Source organism: Grammomys surdaster, unplaced genomic scaffold, assembly GCF_004785775.1.
Source record: "Grammomys surdaster isolate TR1022 unplaced genomic scaffold, NIH_TR_1.0 125953, whole genome shotgun sequence".
Classification (NCBI taxonomy): domain Eukaryota; kingdom Metazoa; phylum Chordata; class Mammalia; order Rodentia; family Muridae; genus Grammomys; species Grammomys surdaster.
Window position 1 is genome coordinate 2,048,755 of NW_021620773.1, and position 20,324 is coordinate 2,069,078.

Consider the following 20,324-nt stretch of genomic DNA (forward strand, 5'->3'; position numbering starts at 1 on the left):
ACACAGAAAAGTTTACTTTATAAAACAAGAAATGTAGTATTTCTCAAGTGTGACGGTTAATCTCAAGTGTCAGTGTGGTAAGATCTACAATCACTAGGGAGAGAGGCCTTAAGTCCCCCCTCCCCACCCTACAGTATTTTATCATGGCAACAGGCAAAGTAACTAATACATCAAGATAAATGCAGGTGCTCAGAACAGTCCTGACTCCTCCTGTGACTGGAATGGTGTGGCTTTTACCTGGTTGCTTATTTCCAGGGTGGCTCTGACACAGGAGCTGCTGTGCAGAGTAACCCCTACTTATTACCACAGTCTCCTCAACCCAATTACTCCTGTTACTTTACAGTCTAAACCCAGCTAAGCCACCTGCATTTTATATGGGTGACCAAAGGGTTGGTGTCTGGTTAAAGGTCACCTACAATCTGATGGGCTTGAAGCAAGGCAGTCAGATTTACGTCTTCAAAAGGATGTAAGTGACTGGCGACACGGAAGAAGCCTGGACCAAATGTCAATCTTTGTCGCCACATGCTTTTGAGCGGCCAGAATGTTAGTAGAGGACATGAGGAGAGACCAAGAAAAGGAGAGCCGAGTGGAAGGCTGGGGAGTACGACCAGGTTACAATCACCAGGTGAGAGCGTCAGAGTGGAGACAGGCCTTTCCAGTCTGGGCTGTGCCCCCTTAGCCCCGCTTGGCCTCTCGGTTCACTACAGTGTCTTCAAGAGATTCCCAGAGGATAAAGAAGGGGGACGTAGACTGAGCTCTTGGGGACACCAGGACACAGTGAAAATGAGCCCAAGATGGCTACCATCAGAAAGGCTCAGAAGCAGCAGAGGGCGCACATATCTAAATGGGTCATGGGCACTATTTTCTTTGTAAAGATGGAGTCAGGGTGTCTCCTGAAGATAAGAGTGGATCCCATCCTAGATAGACATTTCCTGGGCCAATGTTTGTCTTTGTGATTTGGTTCTATCAGAGACAGGCATGAATGTTTTAACATATAAGCATCACAGATGATCCAAGTAAGAAACAAGCACATACTTGGCATGGCATGTGACCACAATGAACGTCTTCTCCCCTGGAGGGATGGGGCCCCCAGGCTCAGGCTCCTGTGTCTCCGGTGTGTTTCCTTTTTCTCTACTTTCTTCTGTACAAGTGTAGCCATCTGGAGACGACATTTTTCACCAAGAGGTTGTGGGAAGGTAACTTATTCCTAACAGCGCTGGAATGAATCCTCTCACACACAAAACAACACTTGATGGCAGCTAACAGAACGGGGAAGCAGGGCATGGGGGTACACCTACAAGACCAGCCAGGGTGGGGACAGGTCCCTGGCCCCGGATGTCTCCCTAGCTGAGGAGTATTCATGTCTCCTAAAGCACATGCTGGTCTGTGTGAAGCTGTTTCTGTACCTATCCCAGCCCCAACCCTGCAGGAGCAGAAGGGCTCAGACATCAGGTACTCCCAGGGCAGAGGGACGACTGGTTAAGTCACAAGTCAAAAGGCCAGTTCAGTCCCTGGGCCTGACGGGGACGTGGCAGCACATCTACCTGGAGAGGGTTCTGTGCTGTTCACCGGACTGCTCTCTGGCACTGCAGCAGTTCTGTCTTCTCTGTGATGACTCGATGAATTAACATTTTCACCCTCAGGAACAGAAACAGCAGCCACTCCTGAGCAGGACTGGCCTCTGCCCTGTGCCTCAAATCTAAACTGGTGTGCTTTATCCCAGCCAGCCAGTCTGCAACTGACAAGGTCCTGAGAAATCTCTCCTTTATTCCTGGAAAAAAGAAAAAAGATCAGAGCTGACATTACAGTCAACCAAAACCACACAATTTAGTGTTGCAAAGGGTCTCTGCATGCATCTTACAGTTTGAAGGACATTTTAGGGTAGAATTTGTGGAAAGTGTGAGATACTTTTGTTATGCAGACCAGCCTTGAACTTGTAGTGATTTTCCTGAGGGTGAGAGGGTGTGAGGATGTGAGGGTGTGAGGGTGTGTGTGTGTGCGCGCGCACTGGAGCTCATAGAGACTGGAGAATATTATCTGAAGGGAACCCCAGGTCTTCTGCCTTTGTGTGGGTTTGGGGATTGAAGTGAGGTTCCCAGGCCTGCACGGTGAGAGCCTTTACTAACTGAGGCTGCTCACCAGCCAAGGGGTGAAATGTTTTCCTGAAACGCCAGCGCACACTTACTCTATCCAGATCACGATGGCTTTGCTTTCTCCTTCCTTCAGTGTTCCAAAACTGGTCATTCTTGTAACTTCAATGTCCCCTTTGTTTTTCAGTAAGAGGGTTCCATAGGGGTCCTGAGGGGCCTCATCAATAGTGGCATCTCTGAAAAAGACACCAGTGTCAAAGTGCGGAGGCCTCCCCACAGCACAGCAGTCTCTTCTTGTCTTCCTCCTGTCTCCCTGCCACACTACTGCCCAATTACATGGTGGAAGGGTCAGTCAGGGAGTCTGCAAGTCCCACAAGCGCTCAAGTCATCTCACGGAAGAGCATCACAAATCCCCCCAAGGGCTAAAGGGCCAACAGTGGCATCTGACCTACTCCCTCAGGGGCCTCACTGCTGACATTTCTGCTCTCTATTGCCTCCCAGACTACAAGGGATGGCTGGTCGGAAGGAGAGATGCACAGGGCTTGGTACTCAGAGATCTCCCAAGCCTTTCTCTGTTAAGTACAGTTGAAGGCTACATGATGGCACTCCCTTTACAATGCACTTCATACTTAACGCTGATTCTGTGACAACAGGATGAAGATGAAAGGTGCCCACTGCTTAATCGTTCATTGTCTGTTTTCTACAATGCAAGTGTCCAGATGTACAGCAAACATCGGGTTACAACAGCCTGTGGTATTTGGCAGAGTAGCCGTGTAAGCCTGCAGCCTGGAGCAACTGCACTCTGGGACATGCACAATCACAAACTGCCTGCCCAATGACACATTTCTCGAAACATGCATTCATCATTAAGCAATACTGTCTATGAAAACAACTCAGTGGTAAGTCGCACTCTTCAGAAAACAAGACACGTCTCCATTCTCTCACTGGAGTCCTCTGTGCTTGCTTGCAGCCCATGCCTCATCTGAGCACGGGGCTGGGCAGGGTGCCGTGGTGTCCACGCCCAGAAGCCTCCACTCCACGGGCAAGACAGAACGGGCATGCCAGGGAGCACAAACACAACTCTCAAGAACCCATGGTGGTACCACATGAACTGTCATACTCAGGAAGCTGAGACAGGAGGATTGCTAGCTATATCTAAGATCTGGGCTACATAGCAAGGCTTTACCACAAAACAAAAGTAAAGTAAACAGAACACAGTGACAACAGCACAATGTGAGGCCATGGGAGGAGAAGGCATGGCAACACCAGTCTACTCTCCACACTCTGCTACGTAACTGCTGCCCATCAGGTTATGTGGAGCAGAGCTGTCTCATCAGACACTGGGCTAGGTGCTAGACGTGAGGCCGGAAAGGAGACAGAACAGTTTCACACAGAACTGGTATTTTATTGAGGAGACAGGACAGTGACTAGAATCATGAGGTATCTAAGGAGCCCACGAGTCGTAACTGCAACAGGCAGAGGAACTGCTGCCACCTACAAAGAACGGGGCCACACTGCCTGCACAACTCTATGTGTATTCCACGTGTTCGAGCTGCTCAAGGTCAGAGGACAGCAGACCCTTGGGACTGGAGTTACCGAGAGCTGGGATTTGCCATGTAGGGGCTGAGAATTGAAGCTGTATCCTCTGCAAAAACAAGTGTTCTTAATCATGGAGCCAAAACCCCAACTCTCAATACACATATTTTTAGTACTGAAAGGACAGCAGACACAATGACGACCCACACACACACTGTAGTACACAGTCACTCCCACAAGGTGAGGCAAAGGCAGGCAGAGCTTTCTGAATTCAAGGCAAACTTGAGTTATATAGGAAGTCCAATCAAACACATACAATGAGACATTGGATAAAACAAACAAAAAAACGACAAAAGAAACAACAAAAACTTCACATACAAGTTGGGCTAGAACCGCAGCTCAGAAGGCAGAGTACTTGCTTAGCACACAGAGCTCTGGGTTCAGGCCCTCGTGCTGCACAAACAGGGCATGATGGCTCATGCCCCGACTCCAGGTTTTAGGAGACAAAGGCAAGAGCATCATAACAAAACTCAGGACATCCTCAGATACACAGTGAGTCTGAGGCTAGCTTACGATGAGACCCTGTCAAAGAGAACAGCAGAGACTAGAAAAGGAAGAATAACATCACGGCAATCACCACCATGACTCAAATCTGACTTTTCCCTTCCAACACTCAGGCTGAGACAACAGCTACGAGGACAAGGTGGGATTCTGTCCTTTCCCAAAGAGGCGGGGCCAGGAAGCACACTGAGGGTTGAAGAGGGTTCTGCTCGCATGACTAGACTAGACCTGTATGTCTGGTGGAGTAATGTGTCATCTCGGTGGGTCTGTCACATAAGCAATCTGACTAGGGTCTCTTAACATGTGCTGCTTTGTGCTATTTCAAACTCTGCTGGCTGGAAGGCCATTTCTGGATCTGGAGGTATGGCTCAGTGGTACAGCAGATTTTTCCAGCATGCACAAGGCCCTGGTGTCAATCCCTAGTACTAGGGCAGGGTTGGGGGAGCCATCATTAGATGCAGCCCTTAACTGTAGACCCCAGCAGTAAGCCAAAATAAACCTTTCATCTTGTACCTTACCTAGTCTATGGTACTATGTTATCAGCAACAGAAGTGGATGAAGTCAACCATTACTAAAAGAGTAGGGACTAAGGGACCCTTGTGGCCAAGTGTGTAGTGTCATGCCCAAAGGGAGGCAGAGGTAGGTACATGGCTCCGAGTTTGAGGCCAGCCTGGTCTACACAGAGAGTTTTAGAACATCTAGAACTAGGAGTCTAGCTAGTTTGTTTCTAAAAACAAACAAAAAAACCTTGGAATTCTACCTTCACTCAACCACAAAGAGAGTTTTTCTTAACCAGTAGATTCAGGGCCTGGAATGTCTACTACTCTGGCTTAACCATCAGACACACATGACAAAAACAGAAACATGTTCCAAGAAATGGCGTATCGGGATTCAATCCTTGTATCAGTATCGAACCTAAGTAGGCCACATGTCACTTCGTGATACAATCGTTGAAGAGAAGTTTAAGCCTCTCCTTCTCTCTCCCGTTCATGTATATGTGTTTATACATGTCATGGCTCACACGGAAGTCAGAGGAGGACAACCCCTGGCGTCCTCTCCTAATATGTCAGCTCTAGGGGTTGAACTCAGGCAGTTAGCCTTGGCAACAAGCACTTTTAAGTGCTGAGCCATGCTTGTCAGCCTGGTGGTATCATCTCATGGAACTAGCATTATATACACAACCCATGAATAACTGAAATGTTAGTCAGCATTTGACTATAACTCTTTAAAATATGCTTAAAATTGGACCTTTTATTTCCAAAGAATTGTTTGGATACCACCTCTTCACAGGGGTCATGCACAGTGCTCTCCAGATGTAGCATGACTGGCTGCTCTCCACAACCACAGCATTGACAATGTCGTGCCTCCTTGGTGTGTACCCTTCCGGCAGCTTCAAGGAGTCCAGGCTGAAGAAGATGCTGTCCTCTATCACCCCGTTCCTCCCACACAGGCTGGAAATGCAAACCTGCAAGTGCAGTGCTGGACGTTGCTTTAAAGTGTATATGGATAAGGAGCACACTTCTCAACATTTGCCTCTCTGAATCTAAATAACCCAGGCTGGCCTGAGAAACCAGGAAGGTCCAGGACAACATGGACACACAAGAGCCTGGAAGAGTTCAGGCCGAGTGAGAGGCTGGTGGTGGTGGCTGACATCTTTCCCCATGCCTCTGTTATATCCAGCTCATGCATCCACCTAAACCCAGTGCAAAAACCCAGTGATGTTATAACCCACACCGTTGCCTAAATCATCAGCTGACAAGGAAGCCTGAGGCCTCAATTCATCATGTGCACACTCTATCCTAGGACACCTTCAACACATCCAGGGACATGCTGTCAGACCTTAGCTACAGAAGCATGCTGCTGCCTCTACTTCCTTTTCTAAATGTTTTTACTTTTTGTGTAGGAAGGCTTTGCCTAAATGTCTTTGTATTATGTGCATGCAAGGTCCTGGGGCCCGCCCTACTTCCTTAAGGAAACAAGGAACCACTCATCAGCACATTACCTTGTCCACGCGCTTGTACCTCAGAGGCTTCACGGAGATCGCCTCACTGCTCCATGTCCCTGGCCTGATCCAATATTCAGCCTCTACCCAGTCTCCCTTGCACGGGTGGAAACCTGAAATGGCCAAAGAGAAAATTTCAATAGCATTCAACTGTGCAGTGCATTCTGATCTTATGACATGCTCAAGTAACTTCTGGGCCAGCTTCCCTGATTTCTGTTTTAGGTACTAACCACCCTCCAGCTTCTCAGACACTGGACCTCAGCCTTCCTTTGGTACAGTTCCTCAGGTGTGGTGACACCCAATCACAAAATTATTTCATTGCTACTTTATAACTGTGATTCTGCTACTGTTGTGAATCATAATGTAAATGTTTCATATGTGACCCCTATAAGGATTGTGACCCACAGGTTGAAAACCGCTGCTCTAAGAGAAGAGAACCCAGCATGGTCATTCTTAAGTCAGGCCTGTCATATCAGAATCTCCACATACCTCTGAATCTATTTTCTTTATTTCGCCATATTAAAAGTAATTTTAACCAGGTGTCATGATGCACACGTTAAATCCAAGCACTCAGAAGGCAGAGGCAGGCATGCCTCTGTGAAGTCAAGGCCAGCATAGCCTACACAGAGAGTTTGAAGCCAGGGCTACATAGTGAGATCTAGTCTCAAAAAATCAAAACCAGAATAAATCCCCAAAGAATTAGGGTTTGGGGAAAGCATATGCAGGAGCCATAATCCCAGAGTCCACACAGAAGCAATGTGGTGGTGCTCACGGAACACCACAGTGCTGGAGGAGTGGAGACAGCCAGATCTCTAGAATTCTGTGGTCAGCCATTCTACCTAATGGTAGGTTTGAGCTGAATTACCTCAAAATAAAAAGTGGACAGCAATTGAGGAAGGCATCTGATATCTATCTAACCTATGGCCTTCAAATGCACCCACACAACAAAATACACACACATCATACTGGAGAGTATGTGTACACAAGAGTACTTGTGCTTATGCACACGTGTACATGTACACCCATGCACATGTGCACACACATCAGTGTGTCCTTGAACTGTACTGTGTTAGTGTAGTACTTTTCTTGTTATGACAACAAAGGGCTTGACAGACGCTGCTTAGGGAAAGAGCTTTGGTGTTGCTCAGGGCACAGTCCATGACGACCCAGAGTGTGTGGTGCAGAGAGTAGACCTCACAGTGGTGGCAAGACCATGTTGCAGCTGGTCACTTTGCAGCCACAGTCAGGATCAGACTAGACAAAGACTGGGGGAGGCCCAGGCCATAGGATGAGGCCACCCACATTTAGGGTGGGTCTTCCCTCCTTGCTTAAATCTCTCTGGAGACACTTTCATCCCCAGAGATATCTCCTGTCATTCTAAATCCAGTCATGTTGATAGTAAGTATTAACCAAGTATACCGGTTGTCACCTTGACACCTAAAATCGTAACATTCCACCTCTGGCCCTTAAAAGCTCACTGTATCTCATTATGCAAAATATGTCCATTCCAATGTAAACGTCCCTAAGGTCAACATCTTCAAAACGTTTCCAGAGTCTCTGCTAAGATTCAGGCATTCTCTTAAGTGTGATCCTCTGTAATAACAACAAACAAAAATCAAGTTTCATGCTTCTCATATACAATAGACCCAGTAAACATCCCTAATTCAAAAGGGAAAAATGGAGGCACAGCAAAGAACGATCCAGTCAAGCAACACTGACACCCAGTAAGGCAGACACCAACTCTGCGGTCTATGTCTGGCATCTGAGATCTTATGATGGACTATCCTGGGCTCCGGTAGCCTTGGCACCCCTTCCCCTTTAGCTCTGCTGCCTACAGCTTGGGCCAGCTCTGCTCTACACATGAAGCTTTCCTTACTGGATATACTGAGTTCTTCATTATAGAATTAGTCTTCACTATTTCATGCAATGATTTCTCAAGGCCTTCTTCCAGGAAATCTAACCCTGCCTTACAATCAGGGGCTTTCTGGATCTTCGGTGCAAACCTCCTTAAAAGCCCATTAGGAAAGCCAGCACCATAAGGACAGCACTGTCAAGTTCTGTTTCCAGTTTAAGACGTGGTTTGGTTCCTTTCTACCATAGCTAGAGTGGCTTCTGTAGACCTTGGTGGCTAGGGGTGAGGAAACACTCTGCAGGCAAACACTGTGAAGCATAGAACCTCTGTCATGGCCATCTCAGTTCCATTCTCTCCTTTCACACTTCTGTTAGGTGAAGTCTTGCCATCAGTGTCCCGGTGTCCCAGTCTGAGTTCCTCTCAATGCTGATGTATCCTAGGAATTCGGCTGCTTTCTTGGCACTGTTGCATCTGTAACTTCAACCACACTCACACTGACGTTTCCTATTTTTCTGTTCTACCTCACGATAAATCTGAGTCAGAGCAGTAAACAGTAACCACGCACAGCCGACTGCGCACTGGATCTTGAAATGTCCTCCACCAACAACTTACTTAGGTTCATTGTATTTAAATTCAGTCTTACTCAGGTTCTGAGGATGTAAGCAGGAAGCAGCCATAGTTGTTTATAGGTGAATTCCCAGTATATCCCTGAGTCCTTTCTGAAATGCTGTAAGCCAAGAGTTCGTTTTCCATTCCTGTCTTCCATATTTCCAACAGAATGGCCCATTAAACTCATACAGCATTCTCAGGCTTCTCCAGCCTCAAGTTCCACTCTTCCATACTTCTCCCAAGCCATATGGACCTCATGGCCAGATTTCTCACACCGATAGCCTTGCTTCTTGGTACTGACTGTCTGCATCAGCTACTTATCTTATTGCTGAGACAAAATACTTAACAAAACCAACTTACAAGGGAAGCTTTTTGGGGTCATGGTTTGAAGAGGGAGGGAGGGAAGGATGACATTGAGAGCAGCTCTGTGGCGCTGCCTGGAATGTGAGGTGGCTGCTCCTGGGCCCTAGCCTGTGTGACAGCGTGGCTCGCACTCAGAGTGTGTCTTCCTTTCTCCCAGTGCTGTGCCTCTTGGATGGTTTTCAATTCAGCCAGGTTGAAAATAAGTATTAACATCACAGAATATATGACCCTAAAAATTGCTATGTGCATTGCTGACTTGAGCTTCATAAATAAGTGTCAAATAGGCCAGGCATGGTAGTGCATGCCTTTAATCTTATCATTTGGGAGGCAGAGAAAGGTACATCTTGGAGTTCAATGTCAGTCTGGTCTAGACAGTGAGTTCTAGGTCAGTCAGCACTATATAGAGGGAGCCTGCCTCAAAAATTGTTAATTATATCATGAAATTAGGGCCAATTTTCTAACAGTTTCTGAAATGATCCCTAATATAATTCTACTATTTTGTACTGCATGTTTATGAAAAGCACCAACCTAAATTTTGGTGATTATACTATCAAGATGTTGATCAAAAGCAGCTTAATCTTAGTTAATGTTAGCAAGTCTTCTCAGATGTGTATCAGCACAGAAAAAAGTCAGGTGACCAACCCTGGCTGCATCTGAGTGTCCCCCAAAAGTCGTGGGCTCAGGATATATGGGCACACGCAAAGTACCTGCCAGCTCACTCCTTACCACCCTCTGCTAACACTTTCTTTGAGCACCAGGGACAGGACTGAATGGTCCAAATAGTAAGGCTGGGAGAGCAGAAAGCAGGCAGGCATGAAGGAGCTGTACAACTGTGTGCTTCAGTAGGGCAAAGGACTCTCTGTCTTTGGGGTAGGGGCTGGAAGGCAGGGAGGGGTAGGAGGAGAGACAGCAGATGTTGGTACAAGATTTAACTTTTTAAAAAATTATTATTATTACTATCATTATTATTTTAGTTTTCTGAGACAGGGTTTCTTTATGTAGTACTAGATATCCTGGAACTTGCTATGTAGATCAGGCTGGTTTTGAACTCAAGAGATCCCCCTGGCTCTGCGTCCCAAGTGCTAGAATAAAGATGTGGCACATATGTGGAGGTCAGGACAACTCTGTAGACTCCATTCTCTCTCCTTTCATCGTTACAACAGTTCTAGGGCTCATACTCAGGTTACCAGGGTTGTGTAAGTACATGTACCCACTGAGCAATCCGACCAGCCTTGGGTACAGGCTTTAAAAGCAACAAAGGACTTCAGAACATCAGAGATGAGAACAGCTCAAGGGACTGCTTTAATTAACAAGGAGGCACCTGAGCCAGGACGGCTCCCACTGGGCTGCACATGCTAGACATAGGGAAAGTCCCTCGGTCTACCTACTACTCACTATTTGGATCCCATCCTTTGGAATCTTACCAGGGGGCCATAGGAAAGGGTCTTTCACATTGTTATTTTCTCTCAAGAATGTTCTTTTGCTATGGTCAGTGGGCTTTATAATCCTATTACTAGGACATTTCACATCTCAGAGCACACAGAAGAACCTTTACCTCCCTTGCATTAGGAAATCTGTAAGCATGCCGTTCCTCCTCAGGTTAACCTTTTGTACCTCGAGTGAAGTAGAGTAAGTAGAAAGGACCAATTATTAGATGCCGATTTGGTGAGTTATTTGGTGATTTACCTAGGTACTATTTCTACGGCCCATTTCTAAACATGAGTTCATTTGCTACCTGGAACAGAATGATCTGGAGAAACAGCTGAAGCAGTCAGTCACTGCCCTAACAACTGGCTGACTGCATATACACATGTGTAATATCACAATCACTTGCCCCTCTCTCCGACCTTGTAGTTTTAGAGTATAAAATGAAAATATGAACTGGACCCAATGCCAAAGCCTTTCAGGAATTATTCTAGTTTCAGGGGACTGATGGTGTGTCCTGTCCTGCATTACCACTGGAGTCAGAGTGCTTATTCCACAAAGCTTCCCACAGCACAGCCAACAGCTGCAATGTGAAACCTTCTGCCTTTCTCTCTAGGGACATCTCCCATCCAGGCTGCTCTGGGAATGCCTTCCAGCTTGCACTGCTGAGGGGGTCTAGAAAGTCACAAGCAACCTTCTACCAGAACTGAGAGCTCCTCTGAAAAAACAGGTTTCAAAATCCCCAATAGCTACCTGTCAATTTCATTTTGGCAAACAGAGGTTTGTAGTCAGAGTAACACAGGTCAGCTGCCCTCGGCACCAGGCTGTAGGGCAGCTGATCTTTATCTCCTGACATGTAGCCTAGTGCTGTGCATTCCAAAAGCAACTCCCACGGTCCCATTTCCAATCCCCTTCCTGTCTCCGGTTTGTACAGCATTTTGCCTGGAGGAAAAACTGACTCTCACTGTTCTGGTCTCCAATGACAAGCACAGTATTCACTAGTAGAAAGCAGGTAAACAGCAAACAAACCAAATAAAACTTAGCAAATGACATAAACAAATTCTTTCTTTAAACATAAAAGTAAAATTTTAATTTGGCTAGATAGAAAATTTGGATATATAATTTTGGGAAAATGCAAGGTGATCCAAGTCTTACTTTAAGACATGTGAAGTATTTTAGAACTGTTCTTAAGCCAGGTGCAGTGGCCTGGACCTGTAGTCAGATCAAGCACTCAAGAGATGGAAGTAGGACAGTTACTGTAAGTTCTGGCCTAGCCTACAGCGTGAAACCCTGTCTTAACAAACAAAAAGAAAGGACACTTCCCAGTGTCTCTCAACATGTGGGTCTCGACCCCCTTGGTAAACCTCTGTCTACAAAAATATTTATATTGCAATTCATAACAGTAGCGAAATTACAGTTAAGCAGTGGCAATGAAATTAATTTTATGGTTTTGGGTACCACAACATGAGGAACTGTATTAAAGGACTGCAGCATTAGGAAGGTTGAGAACCACTGTCTTAGACAAACACATCATTCTTATATTAGCAACTTAGTGATCAATCAATATGTTTGACAGATAAATACAAAACAAGTATTTAAACACTGACCTCCAATCCAAAGTCTACTCAACATTCAAGAATCCTTGTGAGAGGCCAACACCTGGCAGCCACTCCTAAACATTATTCTTTCAATAACACATGTAGACAACTAAATTTATCACAATTATTTAAGACAAAAAACTTAAATTTTAAATATGAAACAGAAATCCATCTATCTACCTTCACATACGCACTCCAGAGAGAAGTATGTGGTCTGGCTGATATAGCCAGCACCTTCCAACATGGAAGTCACACAGCCGATCAGCACTCTGGGGCTGGAGTCTGACAACCCTTTGCTAGAATTTTTGTTATCATCTTCCCATTTGTCAGAGACAGCTTCTACCTGTAAGACAAAAGAATGGCTCTTTACACTGTTAAGAAAAAGAATAAGAAAAACAGATTATAGGCAATATCCCCATCCTGAACTGGGAAGTTCAAGAACAGGTATGGCAACTGAATAGTGAAGATTTGCTTTCTGATGCAGTGAGTGACTTTTGAAGGGGCTGAATTTTTAAAGAGTTAAAGCACCCAAGACACAGAGGCAGGTGGGTCTCTATCAGAGGACAGACCGATTTATTTAAGAGTTCCAAGTTAGCCAGGTCTACACAGGGATACCTTGTTTCAAAGAAAAAAAAATCTTTTTGGTTTTTATTCATGTGTGTGCATGTTAGAAGACAGTATCTAATCTGCTGGAGTAAGAGGTGGCTGTAAGCCAGATGATGTGGATGCTGGGTCACAAACAGGAGCAAAAAGCATTCTCAACCACGGGCCATCTCTCCAGCTCCTGAAGGGATGGATCTTTAAGGGGCTCTCTAGCTCGTCCTCTAAGAGGGCATGAGTCCAACTCCCGAACTCTCACAAGCCAACCAGTTCTTACAAAGCTCTCCTGTCATTCCATCACCATGGGAGGCAGGATTTAACTAATGTATCTTTGAAGATAGACCTGTATAACAATCTCTTCTGAATAAATATAAAAATATTCAAGAAAACAGCAAACTAAATGTAACAGCATATTATAAGGAGCATATACCACAAACAAATGCAGAAGTAGTTAAAAATTTCAAATTCAGTCAACATATCACATTGATAGAATGAAATAGTCATGCACTTCCATTGACACATAAAAATCATTTGATAAAATTCAAACCTTCTGGAATAGGGAAGAAAAAAAGGATGGTATCTAATTTGCCAAAGTATATGGCATACTTGTATAAAAATATCTTTGGGCTTCAGAAATTGTTCAGCAGTTAAGAGCACTGATGGGTCTTTCAGAGGAGCTGGATTTAATTCCCAGTATCTACATAGCAACTAACAACCATCTGTAATGCTAGTTCCAGGGAATCTGATGCCTTCTTCTGGCCTTCTAATGCACACGCACGAGGTACACAGACATACATACAGGCAAAATACCCATACATACATTTTTTTTTAAAAAAAGCACTAAATTTCTAATGTATTTTGAAAATTGTCACTATGCAATACATAGATGCCACAATAATTTTATCTTAAAAGTTTCCAGGCTGGGCATGGTAGCATCCACCTTTTATCTCCCTCACCCTCCTTCTCCAACCCTCACAATGTTCTAACAGTCCTTCACAATATAAACAGCAAAGTAAGAATAAAGGGAAAACTTCTCCAGCATAATAAAGACTGTAAATGAAAAATCCAAGGTTAACATCAACCCAGTGCTGAGAGGCGAAAAGCTTTCCCTCTTCAAGTCAGGGAATGGGCCAGGGTGCCAGTCTCCTTCCTTCCTTCCTTCCTTCCTTCCTTCCTTCCTTCCTTCCTTCCTTCCAGTCAATACTGTACTCAAAGTCCTAAGCAAAACAGTTAGACAAGAAAAGGGAACTAAAGACATCCAGACTAGAAACTACTAAAATTCCCTTCATTCAAACGGCTTGATCCTGTGTGTACAAATTCCTAAAGATTTTACCTTCTAAAACAGTTCCCAAATGGATAAAGCCAGTAACTGAATTTGGCAAGTATTAGGCACACGACAATTTGTTTTGTTTCTATGTGCTAGCAATAAAGAATACAAAAAGGAAATTAAGCTTCTAAAAGAATGTGGACATGGTGGTGCATACGTTAGATCTGGCATTTGGGTGGCTAAGGCAGAAGACTGTGAAACTCAAGACTAGTTTAGTTTAGGCTATATAACAAGACTCAAAAAATTTTTTAAACAATACTTAAGAATCAACAATCAAAGAGACAGATTGAAATGAAAAAACTTAAACATGTAACTATATAAAATGAAACATGGAACAAAGTCAAAGGTAATTGTGAGAGCTGGAATAGTAACTCAGGAGCTAAGAGTTCTTGTAGGCCTACCATGAGGTCCAGAGTATAGATCCTAACATCCATGGAAAGAAGCTGATGTAATGTTATTAACTATTAACTCAATAGTACTTTGATCATTTTAATTTAACCTATCAATTCTACCACTTAGAACTTATAGTACTAAAGAATTATTTTTATATGAAAAAGTAAATTACTGAATAGAAGCCACTGATCATCTTTGCTAATCAAATAACAGAGTCTAGCTTTATACCTTTTTTTTTTTTTTTTTTTTTGGATCTCACTGTGAAGCCTCGGCTGGCCTGGAACTTACTATGTAGACCAGGTAGGCCTGGAAGTCACACAGATATTGTGTGCTACCTCAGCCAGCCAATCTTTATAATTGTAAACAATATTTTAAAAACACTAGAGAATAAAAAATCTATTAATGAGTATATACCATAGCATAAACTTATAGGAAAACTTTGCTTCCTAAACTACAAATGTCTATGAGTCAATTATTTACAATTATCATCTTTTGTTTTTTTTTTTAAAGCAGAAATCACTGTAACGAGTAAAACTCCTCTCCTCTCTCACAGCACCCTGCACACTGTTCTCCTTGGCTAGGCCATGACTGAGAAGTTAACAAATGTGGTGACTCGTGGTGAGGCGTGACTACTCCTTATATACTAAGACGTACCCTGATTGCCTTCAGTCCATTTGACACTTTGTTTTCCTCAACGACAGCAATGACTTCCTGCCCGACGTTCAGGAGCACTTTGCTCGTCACTGCATCGTTGGAAAAGTAGATCAAGTCGTCGATCATGCCGTAGTCACTGCAGTACCGTGTCACAACGCCCTGCACCGTTTTCAACCTGGTGTCACCTGAGACAAGTGAGCAAAGGGATTGTACTAATAATAGACAATAATCCCAGGGCCAGAGAGAATGGCTCAGTGCCTTAGAGTGCTTGCTGTTCCTCCAGAGGACCCAAGTTCAGTTCCCAGCAACCGTGGGAGGGGGTCATAATCACTGTAGCCACTGAGCAGCTGACACCTTCTTCTGGGCTCTGCAGGGACACCATACATGTGATATATTTTCTTTCTCTCCCTTCCTCTCTCTCTCTTCCTCCCTTTCCACCTTCTTCTCCCTTCCCCTCCCTCTCTTTCACACACACACACACATACACACACACTAAATCTCAAAGTGTGTGGGGGAATCCCAAACCCCACTATAATTAAACTCTACAGGAGACTGGCAAGGTGTGGCATTCACGGTAGGGGGGGAGAGGGGGGTAGGAACTTAACAGGCTGACCTAGAGAAGCTGCCACTGAGATATGCTTAGAAAAATGACTTTGAAACAGAATCCTAGGTTCTGAAGGGGCACAGGTAGTAAACGCAGTGGGGAGAGCTTTGACTCCAAAGCCTGACTGGCTGGTGTGACTCTTCTACCTGTGTAGGCCTGAAGTGGTAGCTAACTCTACATGACGGCTGTTGGATGGTTAAATAACAATATATGTGCAACGTGCAGACTTCTGAGGGGCTGGCACAGGCTGGGGGCCCCGACACCATCAGACTTCTACAGGCACCCGGGGAGTCCTAGACAAGTACTATTTGCCAGTGTCACCGTCAGAGCCACAGCCTTAAGACGGTTCCAAACATGATACAGGGGTTATAGAAAAGTGTATCTACTCCAAGAAAGTATAGAAACTTGGCCATTCAGTAATCTTTCATGAACTGAAGCTGCACATACCATCTTTGAGTCCTCACTACACCTTTCCTGCAACCTCTCGGGAAAATTTCCAGTACCCCGATCATGTCACACAACAGTATGAAAGCCATTATTTTCTTTTATAGTGGTTCTCAACCTTCTGAATGCTGCAACCCTTTAGTACAGTTCCTCAGGTTGTGGTGACCCTGAACCATAAAACTGTTTTTCTTGCTACTTCACATCTGTAATTTCCCTACTGTTACGAATCATAATGTAAACAGCTGACACGTGAGCCCAGAGAGGGCCGCGACCCACAGGTTGAGAATCACCATTTTGGACTTATGCCATTATTTCTTCCAGGTTATATTCTGTCACAGAAATTAGCACACCTAAATGCAAAAGGCCTTTACCACGCTGTGCTCAACAGCCCCATTTTTAAAATGTTATTTCTAGCTTGTCTTGTAGGAAATTTCACTCTTTTAGAGGATGGAGAAGTCAACTAGCCCAAGTTCTCATGCAAAAGAAAGAAAGGCATCGAGCAAGTGGGCAAGCATGGATATGAGCTCCGGGGAGGGGTAACCAGGTAATTCTGGAGTGAAACCCGAGCTCACGCTGTTACTGAAAGCCACTATTCTTTACAGTGGTTCTCAAACTTCCTCACACCACAACCCTTTAATACAGCTCCTCCTGCTGTGGTGACCCCCAACCATAGAATTATTTTTGTTGCTACTTCAGAAACGCCAGAAATAGTAGCCTGGGGATGATAAAAGAATCCAAGGAGAGTGACTTCATTGCTTTTGGAAAGAACAACTTGAAGTGGTAGAATGATGGTTTCCAGATCTTTGAGAGCTAAGCGGTCTCTGCCCAAGACCGGGCAGAGAGGTGCAGCGATATCTGGTTACCGGGTGCGGCATAAAAACGTGCTCAATGAAGGTAAGGGGGAATGAGGAAGCCATAGCACTGGTCACAAGACACACGTGCAAAGTCACGCTCCCTTGCTCTGAGGAAATGACTAAGAGATACAGCCTGTTTGGGTTTGCGAAAGAGACGAGGGCCAAACCTAAGCTTCTAAAGGCCCGTTCTCGAATCCCCGAAGGAAGGGAGCGCCTGAACCTTGTACTCTAGCATGACCCTAAGGGGTCACAACCCCGCCCCACCTCACAGGCCTGCCAAGGGCTTCCCGCAGAGTGCTCCATGAACACTTACCTTCCGACGGCTCCCGTCCTGGTTGTCCGGCCTCCTCCTCAGGGATGTCCTCCCTCCTCCAAAAGAAGGACACCAGCTTGGCTGCGAGGCGCAGCATGGTATCCACTCGGTCGCCACCTCCGCCCCGGCTTCTCACACGCCCGCCACAGCCCCTCCCATAAGCCACTACGCATGCGCCTGTAGACCCCAGCCAATGGGGTTGTTGTGTCTGCGCCTGCGCCTGTCTATCATAGAACTCGGCCAATAGGGTCCTTGTATATTCCATGAGTCACGACCGTTAGCAATCAGAAGGTGGCGGTTAGCACATGATGGAGCACGGAACTCCTCGTGCAGGTGACACGAGGCCTGGCATGCGCAGTGTCTGGAAAAGGGGGTGGAGCTTTGACCTTAAGAGTGGTTTTGTAGGATGTTTCCTCTGTTCCAGCGTTCCTAACATTAACAGTTTTACTTTTTTTTTTTCTTTTTTTGAGAATGGACATTATATACCTAGGCTATGAACTCACGATGCTTTTGCATTTCTGATCCCCCTGCCTCGATCTCCCAAGTTCAGAGGTTACAGGCCTGTGTTACACCACAGTGCTTTAGGCTGTGCTACAGGTCCAAAGGGCCTGACATGCTTAATATTTCTCCAACAGAGCTACATCCCAAACCTGTGAAGTTTGGCTTTCTTTGTTTCCTCGTTGTTTTTTAAGTAAGCATTTAAAACTATAGATTTCTCTTTAAAGTTTCGTTAAGATGCATCCTACACAATATGAGTTACAGTTTCATTTTGTCTTGTGGTTTGAGCTTTATTTTGCTCATTCCCAGCCCCACTGGCATGTTATCAGTATACGACTATTTAGAGTTTCTGCTACTGATGTAATTTAATTAGTCTTAGTAAAATTTGGCTGACTTCTGTTTTTGAAACTTGTCAGGGCCTAGTGATCTACCTTTAATAGGACTTGGGGGGAAGAGGCAGGCAGATTTCTGTGAATTCCAGGCCAGTCTGGTCTTCATAGTTCTTCGCCTGTCAGGGTTATAGTGAGACCCTGTCTCAAAACAAAATAAAACACAAACCTTATCAAGAGTATCCCGCACTATGCTGATCTCCTGAATCTCCTTCACTGGATGTTCTATGTGTCATAAACCACATGTATTCTGTTGTGTTTGTTAGGGGTCTGATTTAGTTCTAGATTAGGTTTGTTTGTACATCGTATCAGGTTAATTTAGAGTCTTCTTGAGTGATGGGGTGATGGGAGCATTCCTTAAGCATTTAGAGGCTGTCATAAAACCTTTTCGGGTGTGTTACTCAGAATACACAGGAAAATAATAAAGGACCTGTCTATTTATACAGTTGGAGTCATCTTCAGAGATCCTGGCTAGGTACCCCAGTTAGGCTTTCTATCACAGTATATGGTAGTCCCAGTTTTCAGGACTGTGTGTCATTGCTACCAGCCTGAGCTGTTGCCCCAGATCAGCCTCTTCTACATTTCCAAGCAGTTGCCTTACAGACTTTGTAACTTCATATCTAAAAGAAAATATGCGATGTTGCTCCAAGACCTTTCTCTCTGTCTAAAATAGCCCACCATACTGACAGCAAATAGGATGGATTGGCTCCTCCTTGTCTATCTGGAATTGGATCCCTTCTCACCATTTTGGGTCCCATCTCTCTATCCCCCATCCTGTTCTCCACCCAGCACCATAATGCCACCTTGACCAAGTCCACCTCAGGGTTAAAGCCAAGTGGTTTCCATGCCTACAGGTGACTTTTACTTAAATAGCCTCTGTGTTCTACTTCCCAGAATCTTCAGCTCACCTTTCTTCAGCCATGCTCCTGCATGTTCCAGGGCCTTGACACCTATGAGGCCTACCCCTCTGTGCCTTTAGTTCTGCTGTCTCCCAGAAGTCTACACATCTCACACAGAGAAAGCCAAATGTGTTGCCATATGGCACAGCGGAACACACACGCAAAAAACCATGGCCTGTATAAATAAGTATTCAGTGGGCAGAGGGAAAAGGGGCAGTTGTTTGAAGATTCTACTGAAGAACAGGGCGTGCTCTGGGAACTAGTACTGCAGCAGCAATCAAGACATGACATTGTTGGAGCTCAGAAAGTATGCTCTCCCTCTCTGTTTCAAAACAGCTGGTTTGTGTTTCTCAGTGGGAAACACTTTTGAAAGTCACAAAAGTGATGATGTTTGCTAAACATTTCCCCTCCAAAAAAACACAGGGCCAGGTGGTAGTGGTGCACACCTTTAAACCCAGCACTTGGAAGGTAGAGGCAGGCAGATCTCAGAGTTCAAAGCCAGCCTGGTCTACAAAGCAGCTTGCAAGACAGTTAGGAATACACAGAGAAACCATGTCTCAAAAAATGAAAGAAAAAAACCTAAACAAACAAACAAAAAAAAAAGAGAGAGAGAAAACATAGGAGAATTCAATCCAGTTGGATCCATTTTCGTGAATTTTACTGACCACTTTAATGCTTAGTAAATTTGGGAGTTTCTTCAACACATTTGAAAGAAGTTCTAGATGTCTCAGAGAACCATTTGGGTGAATTGTTTCTTTTTTCAATTTTATTTTTATTCTGTGTGTATGGGTGCTTTGCCTGCATGTATGTGTACCATGTGTGTGTCTTATGCCCACAGAGGCCAGAAGAGGGCCTGGAACTAGAGTTATAGACAGTTGTGAGCTGCTATGTAGGGCTGGAACTGTGAGCCACCATATGAATGCAGGGAGCTGAACCCAAGATCTTCTGCAAGATCAGCCAGTGCTCTTAACCTCTGAGCCATCTCTCTAGCCTTTTATTGTTTCTAATCCTTTTTGTTTGGTTGAAAAGCTAAGATAACCAACCATCCCTGATTAGAAACTAGTGGCTGAGTTTAGGCTGCATGGGGTTCTGCTGCTCAAAGGGGTTGTTTTTTCCAAGTACTCCAGGCTGAGTCTTTTTTTTTTTTTTTTTTTTTTTGCAATGTGCACAAAGAAATTGTTGCTGTAATTGCCAGGGTGCCAGTGTCTCCAGGCAAATGAAGCACATTCATGTCCCTTTTCTCTGCCTAGTGAGCAGAAATAAAGGGTGCAGTGGGGCCATTCCTGCCAATCCTTAGGGCTGCCATGGGAACT

At 44.8% G+C, this 20,324-nt stretch overlaps 1 protein-coding gene across 1 annotated transcript in view; it reads right to left on the bottom strand.

Moving 5' to 3' along the window:
• The window catches only part of Mov10l1 (Mov10 like RISC complex RNA helicase 1), a 66,868-nt gene extending 49,546 nt beyond the window's left edge, over window positions 1–17,322 (bottom strand). Inside the window, exons 1-8 of the mRNA XM_028753724.1 lie at window positions 17,226–17,322; window positions 15,011–15,195; window positions 12,217–12,379; window positions 6,190–6,302; window positions 5,468–5,652; window positions 2,186–2,326; window positions 1,545–1,771; window positions 1,036–1,159 (exon numbers count right to left, since the gene is read on the bottom strand). Coding sequence (XP_028609557.1) covers window positions 1,036–1,159; window positions 1,545–1,771; window positions 2,186–2,326; window positions 5,468–5,652; window positions 6,190–6,302; window positions 12,217–12,379; window positions 15,011–15,195; window positions 17,226–17,322 — 1,235 coding nt within the window. The remainder of the gene's footprint in view (window positions 1–1,035; window positions 1,160–1,544; window positions 1,772–2,185; window positions 2,327–5,467; window positions 5,653–6,189; window positions 6,303–12,216; window positions 12,380–15,010; window positions 15,196–17,225) is intronic.
• Between the last annotated feature and the right edge of the window lie 3,002 nt (window positions 17,323–20,324).